The sequence below is a fragment of the Physella acuta genome, unplaced genomic scaffold, assembly GCF_028476545.2.
Source record: "Physella acuta isolate Inbredline_101_S28 unplaced genomic scaffold, ASM2847654v3 ptg001078l, whole genome shotgun sequence".
NCBI classification, from domain to species: domain Eukaryota; kingdom Metazoa; phylum Mollusca; class Gastropoda; family Physidae; genus Physella; species Physella acuta.
The window spans coordinates 250,390-268,005 of NW_026732595.1; the positions used below are offsets into that span (position 1 = coordinate 250,390).

Sequence of the window (17,616 nt, forward strand, 5' to 3'; positions counted from 1 at the left end):
CTACTTCATTTGTCCTAAATGCTGGCGAGTCTCAAAGGAAACACTTTATCAGGCTGTATTGTACTAAACTGACCCATAATGCCTGACACGCCTATATTAAAAGGTCGAATGCAACTGACCTATGACCTTCTGTCCTACAGCACGTTTTGACCATGACAGAGCTGCGACACGTGTACAAAGAGCAGCAGGACCACTTCCAGATCTCCGAGATAGCCCTGCGTCAGGCGCCAGTAGGCTCATGTATTGAGGAGGACCCTAGGCTCTCCCTGTACTCCTACACCATGGATGAGATGAACAGGCTTGTCCTGCCCATGATCAGAGACAAGTAGGACTTGCCTTCTCATTAAATAGTGTAACATCCCCCCCCCCCCCCCCATCCACCCAATTTGTCATTATCAGAATAAGCAATTTAAAATATAAAGCAAATGTTTAATTTAATTTAAATTCTTTTTTTATTTATTTAAAATATTTTGTCTAAATTCCACAACACGTCGATTTGTCTTCTAAACCAAACTTTTGTAACTTTAACAGAAAAGAGTCCCTAGGCTCCATGGGAAATGATGCCCCACTTGCCTGCCTTTCCCAGTTCAACCCACTTCTGTTCACCTACTTCAAGCAGCTGTTTGCCCAGGTTACCAACCCACCCATTGACCCCTTCAGAGAGAAGATTGTCATGTCCCTTGTAAGTCAGCTTCAATTTTTTTTTATTTAAAATATTTTTTTTAAAATTAACATGAAATTTAACATTTGGCCTCATAGTGTTTAGCTTCACTGTCACCTTGCTGTAATTAGCCTCATTACCCTCAAGTGTCCACTGTTAATGTTTAGGCATGTCCAGTTGGCCCAGAGCACAACATCCTTGAGCCAGGCCCAGAACAGTGCCAGAGACTTTGGCTGGAGCAGCCCATCCTCTCCCTGCCAGACATGGAGATGCTCAGATACATTGACTACAAGCAGTGGAATGTAAGCAGCTTTTTTTTACTGCTCATCTTGAAACAGACCCTAAATTTTTGTCAAAATGTACACAGCTCATGAAAATTTAAATATCATTTTTGTATGTGAACCATGCACACAACAATAAAACCATTTAAACCATCGTCTACCAATCTCCTCTCCTACCATCCCCCCCTCTAGTCTAAGGAGGTGAACATTGTGTACCCAGTGAAGGACGGTGCCCTAGGCCTCAAGCCTGCCCTGACCAGGATCTGTGAGGAGAGTGCGGCCGCGGCTAGGGACGGCTTCAAACTGATCATCCTGACTGACAGGAAAGCTGGTCCGGAATACGTCCCAGTCAGGTCAGTTGCCAGAAAAACTGTTCAGTCATGTCATCCAGCTACTGCAGTCACGCCTTAGTCCTGTGTTGTTTCACTGAGATTGGTATTTCAGCTATGGTTCCACTCTTATATCAATCCTTCCTTGTGGTATACTTATGTTGTTTTGTAGCCCTTGTAGTCAAAGTTTATAATATACTTACATTGTCTAGCACCACCTGTAGTCTAAATTTATGGTATACTTATATTGTCTTGTAGCACCTGTAACCTGTATTTTGTATTTCAGTTCTCTGCTGGCTGTGGGGGCTGTACACCATTACCTGATTGAAAAGAAACTCAGGATGAAGATTGGTCTGATTGTGGAGACAGGTGAAGCCAGGTAAGAAAGTTTTAGACCCAGCCTAAAACTAGCTACTGTTATGAAATAAGCTCGATTTAAATAATTTTGTTTATATTATTAAATCTATTGTTTATATTACTAGTTTGTTCTGTAGACATTATAATACCATAGTAATACAATTTTTAAAAGTCAATTTAAAAAGCCCACGATTTTACCCACAGAGAGATTCATCATTTCTGCACACTGTTAGGCTATGGAGCTGATGCCATTTGTCCCTACCTGACCTTTGAACTTTTGCGGAGAGTTCGCCAACAAGGACTTATAGATGAGCAGTTTAATGACAGGATCATCTACCTCAACTTCCGTGTGGCGTGTGCTCGTGGTATTTCTAAAGTCATGGCCAAGATGGGAATATCTACACTACACAGCTACAAGGTAAAGTTTTATTTGGGTTATTTCTTTCATTTTTCATTCCTACTTTTAGTGTTTTCCTAAATTTGGAATAGAACTGATCTATACTAACAGTTTGAATTTAGCTGCACATAGAATACATTATACTTATTCGTACCTTAATCTGCATCCTGGACCTAAAAAAAAGTTTTATAATCTCAATCATTTATTTTAGCCTAGTAACATTTAATACTAAATTTTATTCTGTTAGCTAACTAAGTTTTAAACTTTCAGGGTGCCCAAATCTTTGAGGCAGTGGGGCTGGACCAGGAGGTGATAGACATGTGTTTCATTGGCACCCCCTCACGTGTTGGAGGCGTCAACTTTGAGATTCTAGGTCGTGAGGTAACAATTTGTTTATTAGATTTTTTTTTAGAAATGTATAGGCTGGGTGAAATTATTTGACTAAAACTGCCATTCTCACTGTTCAAAACTTAGCTGAAGTTGTAGGTTCAAACACATTTATTTTCATGCTTTACTGGGTATATTTAAACAAAACTGATCATGTTACATATAGCATCAGTAGCTTTAATTAAATATTAAAGCACAACTATTTATGTGACATTTTGTATCGGTCATTATAGTTAAAAATTCATTCACAACATTCTATGTGACATATAGTATCAGTACCTGCAGTTAAAAATTAAAGCACAACTGTTTGTGGGACATATAGTATCAGTAGCTGCAGTAAAAAAATCAATCACAACAGTTTGTGTAGCATATAGTATCAGTAGCTCCAACAGCTACACTTGTTAGTCTCCCTCAAGTCTCACAACTTAGTCCACACCCTGCAAGAGCCTGACTATGTTTCTGGCAATATTGGAAACAATTCATTCTTCTTCTTTGTTCTTAATTGTTATGTTGGATGTTATTACCTCCAACCAAGTATTATGTGTCAACCTGTTGACTCTGTAAACAATAAGTGTGAAGAAGAACAATATCACTAGTGTGACTTTCTCCTCAGGCCATCAACCGTCATGACCTGGCCTACACGCTACACGACTGCGACAATGTGTTGGTGATGAACAAGGGAAACTACCACTGGCGATCTGGTGGAGAGAAACACATGAACGACCCCACAACCATCGCCAATTTGCAGGTCAGTTGACATGTAGAGTTTAAATATATTTTACCCCCTACAATTGTTAGCCAGCTACCATTAAGTGAGGGAATGTGTAAACAATAATTATGCATTTATTATTATTAAAGAATCTTGTTTATTAAATATAGGGTAAAACAAAAACAATTATGTAATAAAATTCTTTAAGAAACAAATAATACATGTTTCAGATGTTTCTATTAGGGTTATTATTGAAAAGTATTTAAAAATATATATATATCTTATGTACTCAATAACAGGGCAAGATCTATTGTCTTATGGTGCACTTTAATTACATCAAGAATAACAAACTGTTTACCATCATTGTTTCAATTTTAATCTGCTACACGATAAAGTCTTATGAAGCTATAATTATATTTACTTCAAGCTCCTGCTTTTTGTAGATGTAGTTCTATTGTGAGTCTATTGATCATTCTTATCACCAGGATGCATCAAAGAGCAACAACAAAGACGCCTACGACAAGTTTGTTGAGTCAGCCTGGGAAAGTGCCAAAAAATGCACCCTCAGAGGTCAGCTTGACTTTGTGGGGGCCAACAAACCCCTGGACATCACGGAGGTGGAAGAGGCCAAGAACATCGTCAAGAGGTTTTGTACCGGCGCCATGAGCTTTGGCAGCATCTCCATAGAGGCCCACACCACCCTGGCCGTGGCCATGAACAGGATTGGGGCCAAGTCCAACACAGGGGAGGGAGGGGAGAACCCCGAGAGGTACCTGAACGAGGACCCTGAGTACAACGCAAGGTCTAAGATTAAGCAGGTGAGTTGTGGTAATCTGTGATTCCATATAATCTAGGGCTTGCTGTCAAACTTCACCTGTGTTCTAGAACTTGAGGTAAACAATTAACTATGTTCTGGAACATGCAGCAAATATCTAGCCATGTATAGAACAGGCAGTAAATATTCACTTTATTCTTGAAAAGGCTGAATATATTTTGCTATGTTCCAGAACTGGCACTAAATATTGAACTATTTTACTATGTTGTAGGCCTATAGCTTTTTTTTTTTTTTTTTAAATGATGGAAATGTTTGGATACTTAGCCTAACCTGAGCATGAAACTAGTCAACATCTGAAACTTGAATGTTTGTTACAGGTAGCTTCAGGCAGGTTTGGTGTGACCAGCTCCTACCTGACACATGCGGATGAGCTGCAGATCAAGATGGCTCAGGGGGCCAAGCCGGGTGAGGGTGGAGAACTTCCTGGTTACAAGGTGGGTGTGGCTAATGTGTAGATAATCATATAAGTAACATGTGTAGGTATATAACAGTGAATAAGAGGAACCAAAATACATGTGTTCAGAGTAAAATATTTTATTTCAGTGTTTTGTTCAAAGTTTGAGTTTAAAGTTGATTTTTGTTTGACCTGAACTTGCAGGTGACCAAAGAGATAGCCAAGACTCGCCACTCTATCCCAGGTGTTGGTCTCATCAGCCCCCCTCCCCACCATGACATCTACTCTATTGAGGACTTGTCACAGGTTTTTACAGTTTTTTACTTTAAGAGTAGACTAGAAAAATATAGCTTGCATTTTTACAATAATTTAATCATGATTTTGCCTCACAAATTTTGAACCACAAAAGTTGTTTTTTGTTTTATAAAAATTTATAATGAATTGATTAAGACAATAACAGACCAGAATTTTTAAATTACATTTGTTAAAAGGAGAGTTTTTTATCAAAATATTTGATTCATGCACCAGTTGATCTATGACCTCAAGTCTGCTAATCCGTCTGCTCGAATCAGTGTCAAGTTGGTATCAGAAGTTGGAGTGGGTATTGTTGCTTCTGGTGTTGCTAAGGTTGGTCACATTTGGTTTCATTTTAAAAATTATTGTGTTTGCAAGTTCTTAAAAGTTTGAATAAATGGTGCTGAGGAAAGAGATACAAGAGGTTAAGTTTTTTTTTCTTATCTACTTGATTACAAAACATTGAAACCTGCATGTTGTCCAAATGTGCCTTTACTTTCTGTGAGTTTAATCATAAGATCTGGATGGATACTTATCTTCCTAAAAACAGAATAAACATTGGCTTAAATATGATTTAAACACACTCCCAAACAGGTGAACAGTGAAATAATACTTAAATGTGCTATGAAATAGAATGACTAAAATCCATTAATAAAAACTTCTTTTTTATCTAAAATTTAGTAAACTGTTGTAAAAGTAAGATAAATCCAAATATTTTTAAACATTTTATCACACAGAAATCTGGCCAATTGCTGAATGTTGCTAGAGAAATATTTAAACTAAATATTGAATTGCTTCTCTCCCCTTCCTCATCCTGTCAGTAATGTGCTTCTCTCCCCTCCCCATCCTACCAGTAATGTGCTTCTCTCCCCTCCTTATCCTGTCAGTAAAGTGTTTCTCTCCCCTCCCCAGTGTAAAGCTGAGCACATTGTCATTTCTGGCCATGATGGAGGCACAGGTGCCAGCAGCTGGACTGGTATCAAGAATGCTGGGTTGCCATGGGAACTAGGGATATCAGAAACTCACCAGGTCTTGACACTCAACAACCTGAGGTCAAGGGTCGTCCTTCAAGCTGATGGGCAGATTAGAACAGGTAGGTGTTTCTCTTTGTGGTCACCAACAAAGACAAAATATCCATGGTTACTAATGAGGGTCAGAATAAGAGATTATTAATAGAACTTATGGCAAGAGTAAATATTGTCCAACCAGAAAGTCAAGCACGTCATGGTTGCCTTAAATATTTAATACGAGCCGACCCGCTGCGTATCATACACCGCTATTTAGTTGTTTTTTTTTTTCTACTTTTCAGTAATTTATAATTTGTGAATTTGACAGTACCAATGCTGCCACTGAAAATATTTGCTTAAAAACACTAACCCCCCCCCCGTGAAAGCAGCCTCCTCTTGGTTACCTCCTCTAAGTTTAAAATCGTTTCAAACTAAATTATCTGCCCCTAATAGCCGTCACCAAACCCGTCTCTATGATTGTAAAATGTAAACAGCGTGAGCACAGCTCACCAGACAATGTGGGGGTGGGGTGGGGGTGGTAGTGATAGTGATAGAGAGAAAGAGAGGGGACTGCAAGGAGGCGCTTGCAGCTTGTTTTCTAACTGATACCAGAAGAGAATTATATATATAGATGCTAGTAGTTTTCTTTAGTTTGAAAGTTATTGTTAGTGTTTCTTGGTATAGTAGTTTAGAAGTTAATGTTGCTGTTTCTTGGTATAGTAGTTTAGAAGTTATTGTTGCTGTTTCTTGTTCCCAGGTCGTGATGTTGTCATCGCTGCTCTGCTGGGTGCAGATGAGTTTGGTTTCAGCACAGCACCTTTAATAGTTCTAGGCTGCACCATGATGCGCAAATGTCACCTCAACACTTGCCCAGTGGGCGTCGCCACACAGGTCAGTTAAACCAGCTGTGGTTAAACAAACACCTTGTATGCTATTTTTCTTCATCTACAAAGCCTAAAACATCATTTTCAGTTTACAAATCTGTAGGATAATTTTTTGTCACATACAAAGCTTACGTTACCTCCCTTGAAACATTCTCTCCCTTTAGAGTAATTTTTTTCACTCTAGGATCCTGAGTTGAGAGCCAAATTTGCTGGGAAACCAGAATATGTCATCAACTATTTATTTTTCCTGGCAGAGGAGGTAAAGTTTTATTTTCCCTTCAATAAATCTTTGATGGACTTGTAAATTACAACTGTTTTACTCAGAATGGATTATCTAAACTTTAGGTGCGAAGCTTGATGGCTGAGATGGGCTTCAGAACTTTCCAGGAAATGGTTGGACGAGTGGACAAGCTGAAGTTTAACCCTGACCCTGCCAACCCCAAGGCTGCGCTGCTGAACTTTAAAAATATTTTAACCAACGCGCTAGAGCTTCGACCCGGCACTAACATAAAGGGTGGGACGGTGGGCCAAGAATTTGAGTTGTCAAAACGTGTGGTATGTCTAATATTGTAATACTAATATATTAATGCTTATACAAATAATAAACATTGAAATGTTGTGTAGAGTACTAAATAGTATGTTAATTTTTAAGTTTTGTCATTTACTGTTACATTTTACATAAATTATGCTTCTATGAATAAACACATAAATAATAGTTTTAAAATAACATGGAACTGTTTTCCCCACTATGTAACTTTAATATTGGGTGCCTCATTTAGGACTACAAAATCATTGAAATGGCCAGAGATGTTTTGGATGGCAAGAGCAAACACATCAAGATTGACTTGCCAACTTGCAATGAGGACAGAACTTTTGGTGCAACTCTTAGCCATGAGATTTCAAAGTAAAAATGCTCTTTTAATTCATTTTTTTATCATTCCTTATTTCCAACAATTTATCTTGGAATCTAAAAATTCCTGCCTTGATAGAAAAGTTTGAAACAAACAGCTCATTTTGTTTTATTCCCCCTCAGACGCACAGTAGAGAAAGGATTGCCAGATAAATCAATTGAGATCAACATGGTTGGCTCTGGTGGCCAGAGTTTCTGTGCTTTTCTGGCCAAAGGGGTTTCTGTTTACCTAGAGGGTGATGCCAATGACTATGTTTGTAAGGTATGTTCTGATGACTGTTTTAAAACATAACTTTCATGAAATAACTACTCATTTAATTTCAATTAAAATAAATTACTTATCCATAGATTGCACAAATGTATCTAATTCATGAAATAACTACCAATTTATTTTCAATTAAAATTAATTACTTATCCATAGATTGCACAAATGTACGTCATTTTCCACCATGTTTAGCATACAATTTTGTTGACCCACAGGGTTTATCTGGAGGTGAGGTGGTCATTTGTCCACCTAAAACAGTTCCCCCAGGGTTCAAGTCTGAAGACAACATTGTGGTGGGCAACGTCTGCCTGTATGGGGCCACTAGAGGGAAGGCCTTCTTCAGGGGACAAACAGCTGAAAGGTTTTGTGTCAGGAACTCAGGGGCTACTGCAGTGGCTGAGGTGAGGGATAGATCGGCTTGGACATACGTGTTGGGGGTGGCTTAGTTGATTCTAGACAAACTAGGGGATAGATCAGCTCATACATACGTGTTGGGGTGGCTTAGTTGATTCTAGACATACTGAGGTGTGGGACAGATCAGCTTGGACATACTTACATCTAATACTATAATGGGCTACGTTCGCACATCTCTCTCTCTCTCTCTCTCTCTGTCCGCAAAAAATTTTCGCCGGACATCACGTCAGAGAACTTTATACGGACTTTTGTTGAAAATAATATGTTAGATGTTTTAAATGTATAACCACAATTTTATTTAAAGAAGAAAAATAAAAAATCAAGGCGTATTTGAATATAGAGAAACAGTATTATTTATGCAACCGGAAAAGCATTAATAGATGTGTAAAAGAACGCATAAAACTGTGACGACACTATTGCTTACTAATGACGTCATCTGCCGTGTTTAAAATAAAAAAGAAATGAACTATTTCATTCAAATTTGATTTAGATCTACGTACACTATGAAATGTATACAATACAATTTTTCCGGCCTAAACTCATAACATTTATTTATACAAAATCTTTGTTTGGAACTGGCTAATTTGGGATAAAAAAATTAATTTGAAAGAATAGGCATATTCGCGTAAGTTAAGATTTTAAAATACGTCTTTCATTCTCTGAATTTTATAAGGTGCCTAAATAGCGGAGATGTTAGTGTACTATAAACCACGCAGGTGGTGCGGGTTCGAGACCCACCAAGTCAACTTGGTTAATGTATTTTTTTTTTATTTTGCTCGGACTAAACTTAAAAAAAAAAATTCAATTAGGATTCTAGATCTAGATTGTCGGGTGTCCGATAAGGCACTTCCCGGCGCCGCAGGCGCTTCAAATTTGGCAGGATCTTGCCTTGGGGCGACATAACACGGGGGCCGGTTGGCCGAAAAGTCTACGATGAGGGGGTCAAAACTGACCTCGACTGACCGGTACCTTATATGAGCTATAAATCGAAAAAAAATGTCCACGGAGGAACCTCTTCATAACTCTTGAGGTCGTAGACCGACCCTATGGCGAATTAATTAAGCATTCACATTCTCAATGTTTTCGAAAGCCTAAGCGAAGCTGGGCAGCATGCCTAGTGATTCTAGACTGGTCTTTAAACTGAGCTTGCAACACATCGAGTTGAACCTGTAAATGCTTTACGTTACAGCAAAATCGGCTGGCCATAGGACCAGTCACACAACCCTAGGCTATTAGACTCAACAAGTACTTGATATTGACCATTACACTACTTTACTTGTATAGACATTTTACTAAGAAAAAAAATGTAAGGATCATAATACCGCATAACATGTAAAGCTTATCTTGCTTGAATTTAGTTTTACAATGAACTAAGAAATGTATGCGGGTTTTTTTTTTTTGTGTTTTTTTTTAAAAATGCAACCAATTTGACTTTAATTGTGTTTGTTTTATTTATAGACCATGTTGTTTTCATAGTTGTATTTTTTAAACAGGTAAATTAATTTAAAAATTTTTTTGTTTCAGGGCTGCGGTGACCACGGCTGTGAGTACATGACAGGTGGGAGGGTCATTGTGCTGGGTCTGACTGGACGCAACTTTGCTGCTGGCATGTCGGGTGGCATAGCCTATTGCTATGACAAGTGAGTCCCACCAACCAGTCTCCAGTTATCCCTATTCTAGCTGTATCACATGTGAAAGTATATTATTAAATTCAACCAAGTACATTACTTTTTATTTGTAGCACTTTAACTGACTTACATGTTGGGAAAAAAAAATATTTCCGTCTGATTTTTTTTCTCAATGTATTTTAGGTTGAAAATGTTCCACGAGCGTTGTAACAAAGAGTCTGTAGAGTTATTGCCCCTGAGTGAAAAAGACGACAAGGAGTTTGTGTACAACCTGCTGAAAGAGTTTGTAGAAGCCACGGGGTCAGAGGTCGCCAAACACATCATTGACAACTGGGAGACAGAACACCAGGAGTTTGTCAAGGTAAGTCATTTGGTTTTCCACTTTTTGCCCTTTGAACTTAGTGCAAAAAATTATTTTGTTTTATTTACCAGGAACACCCAAAATTATCAACCCTACAAAATTAATAAATCCCAGTATCTGTGGGTATGTTTAGCACTTTAAGAGCTGAGTTAATATTTCTGCCACTATTTTAATTGTAACTTTGGCCTCCTGTGCTAGTTAGGCCTATCTATATAAATATATATAACAGCTGTGTAAAATCATAAATCACTAGCTTACTCAACCAAATTTTCGACGATTTCTGCATTGTGAACATTTTCTGAGTGGAAATTTTTTCGTAATAATTTAACACATCAAATAGTAAAAATTTTGAAAGATCAAAATACAATCCTTTATTATAAAATAAGGGAGTTTTTAATATTAACTTAGCTGTAAAAATTATTTTGCAGGTATTCCCGTACGAATACCAGCACGCGCTAGCTGAAGTCGCTAAAGAAGAAGCTGAAAAGAAAGCTGCCATAGAAAAGGCAGCAGCAGCTGCAGCAGTGATGAAGAAGGAAGACAACTTTCTGGGTATCCCATCAGAAGGTCTCAAGAGGGCCAGTTCACTGTCAAACATGTATGATGAGGAGATAATCAATAAGCTGGAAGATGAAGACGTAAGGGAGACAATTATAATTTTCTTTTAAAATGTTTTTGAAACTTTCTAACCCTATCTAATTATCCTTAAGTAGCCCTCATTTTATTCAAATTAATCAATAAATTATTCATTCTACTTAGGCCTAATTAATTACAAAACATTATTTATAACAATTATATATTTTTAAAATTAATTTTCTGAAATAATTCACTATATATTTAATTTGTTGCTGATTGCTATATAATAAATGCTTGTTCATGAAATTATAATCTCAAACACTTTATAGTTTCCATAAATAACTAAGTACATTTGTCTTGAATTAATTTGAATGTAAATTTCTGTGAAATTCAAGTTCCAAAGCCTGCATATTGTAGTCTTACACTAGATATGCTAATTTAACTGGTATTATTGAAGAAAAACAAGGTTTTGGGAAATATTTTGAAAATCATGAATTGGAGAAAGAAAAAGTCAATACGTTGCTGTTCATTGTTTTTGACAAAACATTAGAATATTTATAAGCTTAGATTACCTACATTAGGCGTTTCTTTCTCTAAAATAAATCATTTTTGTTAAATTAATTAGGACGTGTTCATATTTCTTAATGCTGTGGTTCAATTATCTATTTTCAAATTCTTTATGTGAAAATGTTATTCCCCAAGAATGATAGAGAAATAAAAAAGTTTTATAACTTCAGGAGCCGCAACAGAAAAGGAAATCTGTGGTTGACATTGAAGATGCTATCAGAAACACCACCCAGGAGAACAAAGTCTTAGATTTGGTCCTGGACAAGACGAGGTTCCTTTCTAAATTCTTTTGTTAGAATTTGTGACCCTATTATGTAGTATTATTAGATTTATTAAAAGATGTGAACACATAAGTTATGTTTTTGTAGGGTTATATTCCACACCATTTTTTTCTCAATTAAAAAAAAAATCCTTTTGTTAGCAGCATTATATATGTTTTTTGTTTATTAGATTGTATCCATAAGCTTCATTTGTTTGTGTGTGTGTGTGTTTGTTTGTATTAAAATGCAGCCCAGGTAAAATACTCTTTTTTTATGTTTGTGATAAATTCTTCTTCCCCCCCCCCCCCCCCCCCCCCAGAGGCTTTGTGAAGTATAAATGTTTTTGATAAAAAAATTCTTCTTCCTCCCCCCAGAGGTTTTGTGAAGTACAAACGTGCCACATACCAGTACAGAGATGCCGCAGACAGGCAGAAGGACTGGAAGGAGATTTACAACCACAAACAAGTTATTGATGGCCTCAGGGTCCAGGCTGCCAGGTAAACTACATTAGGCCATAAACAACGTAAGGCCATAAACAATTTAAGGCCATAAACAACATAAGGCCATAAACAATTGAAGGCCATAAACAACAAGAGACCATAAACAATGTAAGGCCATAAACAATGTAAGGCCATAAATAACATAAGGCCATAAAACACAAAAGACCATAAATAAAAACATGAGATCATAAATGACATAAGGCCATAAACACGATAAAACCATAAACTACTAGAAACCATAAACAACATGAGATCATAAATGACATAAGGTCTTAAACAACATATAACCATAAACTACTTAAGACCATAAATAACAATACAAGGCAATACATCTATAAAAGTTTATAAGATCGTAAACATCATGAAACCATAAACAACAATAGATCATAAAAAACATCATTAGACCATAAACAACATAAGGCCATAAATAAGAAAATGTATTTATTTTTCAAAATACGATACTGTATCCAACCTCTGATATCAAAAACCTATTTTCAACAATTCTTTCTATTGAGTGTCGTGTTTATTATTATTCTAAAAGTTTATATTTGGGCAGTAATTGAACTTTGAACCTGTTTGTATCATTTAGGTGCATGGACTGTGGTGTTCCTTTCTGTACATCAAATCATGGGTGTCCACTCAGTAATCTCATCCCCAAGTGGAACAACTTGGTCTTTAAGGTAGTCTCCCTTGTCTTATTACACTAATTGCTTTTCTTTGATTATTTTTTTCTTTGTTTACAAAACAAAGACATGATGATCATAGAATATAAATAATTAGGGAAAATTATATTTTAAAGGATTCTTTTTTAAAACATAATTACATAATTATAACATATAATTAAAAGCATTGTAATTCCAACAATCTAATTTACTTTTTCTTTATTTCACCCACCAAGTTGAATGTTTTCTTAATTTTAGAATGCCTGGAAATTGGCCTTGGATTATCTTCATCAAACCAACAACTTCCCAGAATTCACTGGTCGAGTGTGCCCAGCACCATGTGAGGTTAGAGTTCTCTTTTCATTAACTTCAATGCTGTCTCAAAACTTTTGTTTTGGTAAATTTAAAAAAATTCAACTTTTTAAAAAACCCACTCTCAGGGCGCTTGTGTTTTGGGTATCAACACCCCGCCAGTGACAATAAAAAATGTGGAAAACTCAATAATTGACCACGGGTTTGAGATGGGCTGGGTCAAGCCCATTATTCCCACTAACCGCACCGGGAGGAAAATTGCTGTGATTGGCAGTGGTCCAGCCGGCCTTGCAGCTGCTGCACAACTTAACAAAGTAAGTCCAATCTGGTCTCAATATTTAATGTTGTCTCAAATTTTCGGTATTGATTTATTGGGAGGAAAGGGTCCACAACTTATATAACCAAAATTGTATTAATATTTATTTATAAAGAGGCCATGAAGTATGTAAACTTTATTCTTTTGGTATTTATTCTTTTGGGGTCAGTTTTATTTAAAGAGGTTATTGAAATTTATTGCTTAAGTTTATTTGATGTTTTGTTTAATCTGGGTCATGAATTATGCACTATAAATCTTCTTATTAAATAAATGTGTTACATGTAGTATAGAGAAAATTAAATCTGTTTTTAATTATTTAAATACCTCTATCTTATTTTACTGTACTGTTCGTTAGCTTCTATTGTAACAGAAATGTTTGTATTGTGTAACTTACAAAAAAAAATTAAACTGATTGTAGGCTGGCCACTGGGTTACTGTGTATGAGCGCAATGATCGTGTTGGTGGTCTGCTTCGTTACGGCATCCCCACCATGAAACTGGACAAAAGGGTGAGTATCTTGTTCTAAGTCAGCTCCAGCAGATGTAGATGGTGATTTTAAAGTACCAAAATATACAATAATTTGTCTAAATTTTTAAGAATGTTTTAAGTCAACTCCAGCAGTTGTAAATGATGATTTTAAGAATAAATCCACATTAATTTGTAGATGGGGATTTTAAAGTACCAAAATATATAATAATTTGTTTGTCTTAATTTTAAAGAATGACTCAAAAAACAAAAGTTATTGTAATTTGTTTTTTAAAGTACTAGTTACTTGTAGCAATGCCGTGTTACCAATTCACATTATAATTTGTGTACACACAAAATCGATAACATTTGTTTGACCATAAAAAGAAATCTGTAACATTCGTTTGAGAACCATAAAATTATCTAATGTTTTTTTGACCACCACAAATTATGTAATGGTTTTTTGTACAACAAAAATTCAGTACCGTTTGTTTTACCAAACTATGCAGGTGGTAGACAGGCGTGTGGACATCCTTGTGAAAGAGGGGATCACATTTAAAACCAACGTGGAGGTGGGTGTAACCGTGACAGCGAGGTCACTGCTGGAGGAGTTTGATGCTGTCTTGTGTGCTCAGGGCGCTACCTGGCCTAGGGACCTGCCCATTCCAGGTAAAAACAAAAATTTTTAAAATTTAAATGTTTTTTTCTACCTAAAATTTAGGGTCAATGGATATCTGTGTTAATCAGAATTTTGGATTCTTGTTGCTACTCAGTTCATACCTACTATAATGGATCAATTGTCACCCTAGAATAATAAGTGCTAGCCAATATTTTGCTGGGGACGGAGTGGTCTAGCGGCAGAGAGCTTGACTGCTAACCCTTAAGTCTCAAGTTCGAATCCGGGTTCAAGTCAGTAGACCATCCCTGAGTCCACCAAACTCTGATGGGTACCTAACTCACTTAGGGAAAATAAAGGCGGCTGGGCATATTGCTGACCACACTATCTCTTCATATGCCGAGGTCACAGAAAGAAGTGAAAGCTATTTCACTTGCCCTATAGACCGTCAGGTTTGAAAGGAAACTTTACTTTACTTTTTAATATTGTTCTGGCCACATACAACTGTTGTACAATCTGAAGTCCACTTGTAGAGTTAGAAGGGGACAGGTTAAAGATGCTGCTACAACTTCACTGCTCTGTATCCCCCACAGGTCGTCAGCTGAATGGCGTCCACTACGCCATGAACTTCCTGGAATCCTGGCAGAAGAACCAGCAGGGCAACAATTCAAGCCCTTACATTTCAGCCAAAGACAAGAATGTTGTTGTCATTGGAGGTGGGGACACTGGCTGCGACTGTATTGCCACATCTCTCAGACATGTGAGTACTTCTACTTGTCTCCCAGCTAGATAGTAAAATATCAGTTTCACATACTAGATACAGTTAATATTACTGTGATTATAACATTACATTGTTTAGTAATTTCATTTGAGGTATATTTATGTTGTGTGGGTGCTAGTGCTTCCCTGAAATTTTAAAGCCACAGTATTATTCATCTCGACTGATTATAAAAAATCTGCCAGTCTTACTCTGAAGGAATATCCAAGTAAATCACTTGCTAGGGTGTTTATGCCACCAGTAATATCCTATGTAAATCACTCGACATGGTGCTAATTCCACCAGTAATATCTATTTACATCACTTGACAGGGTGCTAATGCCACCAGTAATATCCTATGTAAATCACTTGTTAGGGTGCTAATTCCACCAGTAATATCTATTTACATCACTTGACATGGTGCTATTGCCACCAATAATATCTATGTAAATCACTTGACATGGTGCTAATGCCACCAGTAATATCTATGTAAATCACTTGTCAATGTGCTAATTCCACCAGTAACATCCTATGTAAATCACTTGCTAGGGTGCTAATGCCACCAGTAATATCTATGTAAATCTTTTGTCAGGGTGCCAGCTCCATCACCACATTTGAAATTTTACCTGAACCACCAGCCACTAGAGCAGACAGTAACCCTTGGCCAACATGGCCGAGAATATTCCGGGTCGACTACGGCCACGAAGAGGTCAAGCTGAAATGGGGAAATGACCCGCGTGTCTTCAATGTTAAAAGCTTGGTAAGTATGACCTTACTGTTATATTACTGTAATCATTTTTTCAAAAACTTAGATGTCTCTAATCCTTTCTCTAAATGAGATGTGTTTTTTTTAAATATTATTTTCTTATATCCAGGAGTTTGAAGGAGATGAGAATGGCAATGTTACAGGGGTAAAAACTTCTCTTGTGGAATGGTACAAAGATGATGCTGGACGATGGAATATGAGAGATGTTCCAGGTAAAATGTTCTCATAGTTAATTTTGTTTTCGGATAATTAGAATAATTGTCTAGATTATTTTTTTTAAACTATTGAAGTCCAACCTTAATTGCTATGCTTAAAGACCTATCAGTGAGCCAAAATTGTATGAAATGTGGTTCCTCCTTAAAAAAAGTCAATCTTTCATTTAAAAAAATCTGTTTCAAAATAATTTTTTTAATACAACCACAATAAACACGAGCAGCTAATATTGTTGTAACTGTGAAACAGATTCAGAGAAAACTTACAAGTGCGACCTGGTCCTGCTTGCTATGGGATTCCTGGGACCAGAGCGCAAGGTTGTAGATGAATTATCAGTTCATTTAGACCCCAGGGGTAACCTAGAAACCCCCAATGGGAAATATCATACAAGCATTCCTAGGCTGTATGCTGCTGGAGGTTGGTAGTCAATTTTCTATTTGTTTCGCTTCAAAAGTTAGCCAGGTTTTTTTATGTTTAGTATGACTTGTGCAAAACTATTATTTTTAATTTTCACATTGAGTTTCACATGAAATGCTAAAACAATTTTTTTTAAAAAAGAACTGTTGGATTTTTATATTTTGGTAAATTTTTATATTTGATTCACTTACAAAATTAGTTTGGATTTATAATGTTTGGAACAGCTAGTGGATAAATTTTAGTTGATTTAATATAACTTTCATGCCCTTCTACTATTTGAATTCTTGAGCTTATTTAATGTTGTTTTATTGAACAGACTGTAGGAGAGGACAATCTTTGGTTGTCTGGGCCATAGCAGAAGGCAGGCAGGCGGCCAGACAAATCGATAAAGATTTAATGGGACTAACCAGCCTAGCTGGGCCTGGAGGAATCGTTAATAAAAATTAAATTGTGATTCAATGATTCATCACAAGCACCCAGAGAATGTCAAGACTACTGGTGTAACCAGTGAAACAATTAACAAGCAACCAGGAAATGGCAAGACTTCTGGTTTTAACCAGCAAAACAAAAACAACTAACAAGTAACCAGGGAATCAAAATATATGATTAACACGAAGTATTATTATTTTTTAAATAATTTTGTTTATTATAAGGTGATCATTTGTTACAGGTCCAATGAAAAAAAAAACAATGAACCAATGCTAATTTAAAACTTTTATAATGATAAGTGATTTGTATTTCTTTGTCATGATATAGGCCTACTTGTGTGACACTGGTTGTGTATAGAAAACTTTATTATTTCAACTCATAATTACTGACATGTGACATGTCTAAATTACTGATTTGTGACATGTCTAAATTACTGATTTGTGACATGCAAACTCCCCTTTCAACACTTTGATTTAACTTACCAAAGCCTTTTCAACTCATTCATTTGAGCTGCTTTTGTTGTTTATTTTTAAACTCAGTCTTCATTTCTCGCCATCCTGTTCTTAGTTTATTGACTCCTTTCTTTTGTTTTACCACCTACCAAGCCAAATTTAAATTGCCTCTGCTGATTCAAGGCAGCATTGACA

General features: G+C 36.5%; 1 protein-coding gene across 1 annotated transcript in view; it reads left to right on the top strand.

Moving 5' to 3' along the window:
• Positions 1-17,168, top strand: part of LOC131955557 (uncharacterized) — a 78,457-nt gene extending 61,289 nt beyond the window's left edge. Inside the window, exons 13-46 of the mRNA XM_059319716.1 lie at positions 141-325; positions 532-682; positions 829-963; positions 1,135-1,295; positions 1,558-1,650; positions 1,833-2,046; positions 2,296-2,406; positions 3,026-3,160; positions 3,607-3,939; positions 4,274-4,390; positions 4,555-4,656; positions 4,879-4,977; positions 5,557-5,737; positions 6,409-6,542; positions 6,720-6,794; positions 6,881-7,090; positions 7,315-7,439; positions 7,569-7,707; positions 7,926-8,111; positions 9,649-9,764; positions 9,936-10,113; positions 10,542-10,751; positions 11,427-11,527; positions 11,891-12,013; positions 12,606-12,696; positions 12,937-13,023; positions 13,119-13,304; positions 13,725-13,814; positions 14,281-14,440; positions 14,981-15,147; positions 15,737-15,904; positions 16,020-16,122; positions 16,373-16,540; positions 16,857-17,168. Coding sequence (XP_059175699.1) covers positions 141-325; positions 532-682; positions 829-963; positions 1,135-1,295; positions 1,558-1,650; positions 1,833-2,046; positions 2,296-2,406; positions 3,026-3,160; positions 3,607-3,939; positions 4,274-4,390; positions 4,555-4,656; positions 4,879-4,977; positions 5,557-5,737; positions 6,409-6,542; positions 6,720-6,794; positions 6,881-7,090; positions 7,315-7,439; positions 7,569-7,707; positions 7,926-8,111; positions 9,649-9,764; positions 9,936-10,113; positions 10,542-10,751; positions 11,427-11,527; positions 11,891-12,013; positions 12,606-12,696; positions 12,937-13,023; positions 13,119-13,304; positions 13,725-13,814; positions 14,281-14,440; positions 14,981-15,147; positions 15,737-15,904; positions 16,020-16,122; positions 16,373-16,540; positions 16,857-16,987 — 4,965 coding nt within the window. The 3' untranslated portion in view covers positions 16,988-17,168. The remainder of the gene's footprint in view (positions 1-140; positions 326-531; positions 683-828; positions 964-1,134; positions 1,296-1,557; positions 1,651-1,832; positions 2,047-2,295; positions 2,407-3,025; positions 3,161-3,606; positions 3,940-4,273; positions 4,391-4,554; positions 4,657-4,878; positions 4,978-5,556; positions 5,738-6,408; positions 6,543-6,719; positions 6,795-6,880; positions 7,091-7,314; positions 7,440-7,568; positions 7,708-7,925; positions 8,112-9,648; positions 9,765-9,935; positions 10,114-10,541; positions 10,752-11,426; positions 11,528-11,890; positions 12,014-12,605; positions 12,697-12,936; positions 13,024-13,118; positions 13,305-13,724; positions 13,815-14,280; positions 14,441-14,980; positions 15,148-15,736; positions 15,905-16,019; positions 16,123-16,372; positions 16,541-16,856) is intronic.
• The last annotated feature ends 448 nt before the right edge of the window (positions 17,169-17,616 follow it).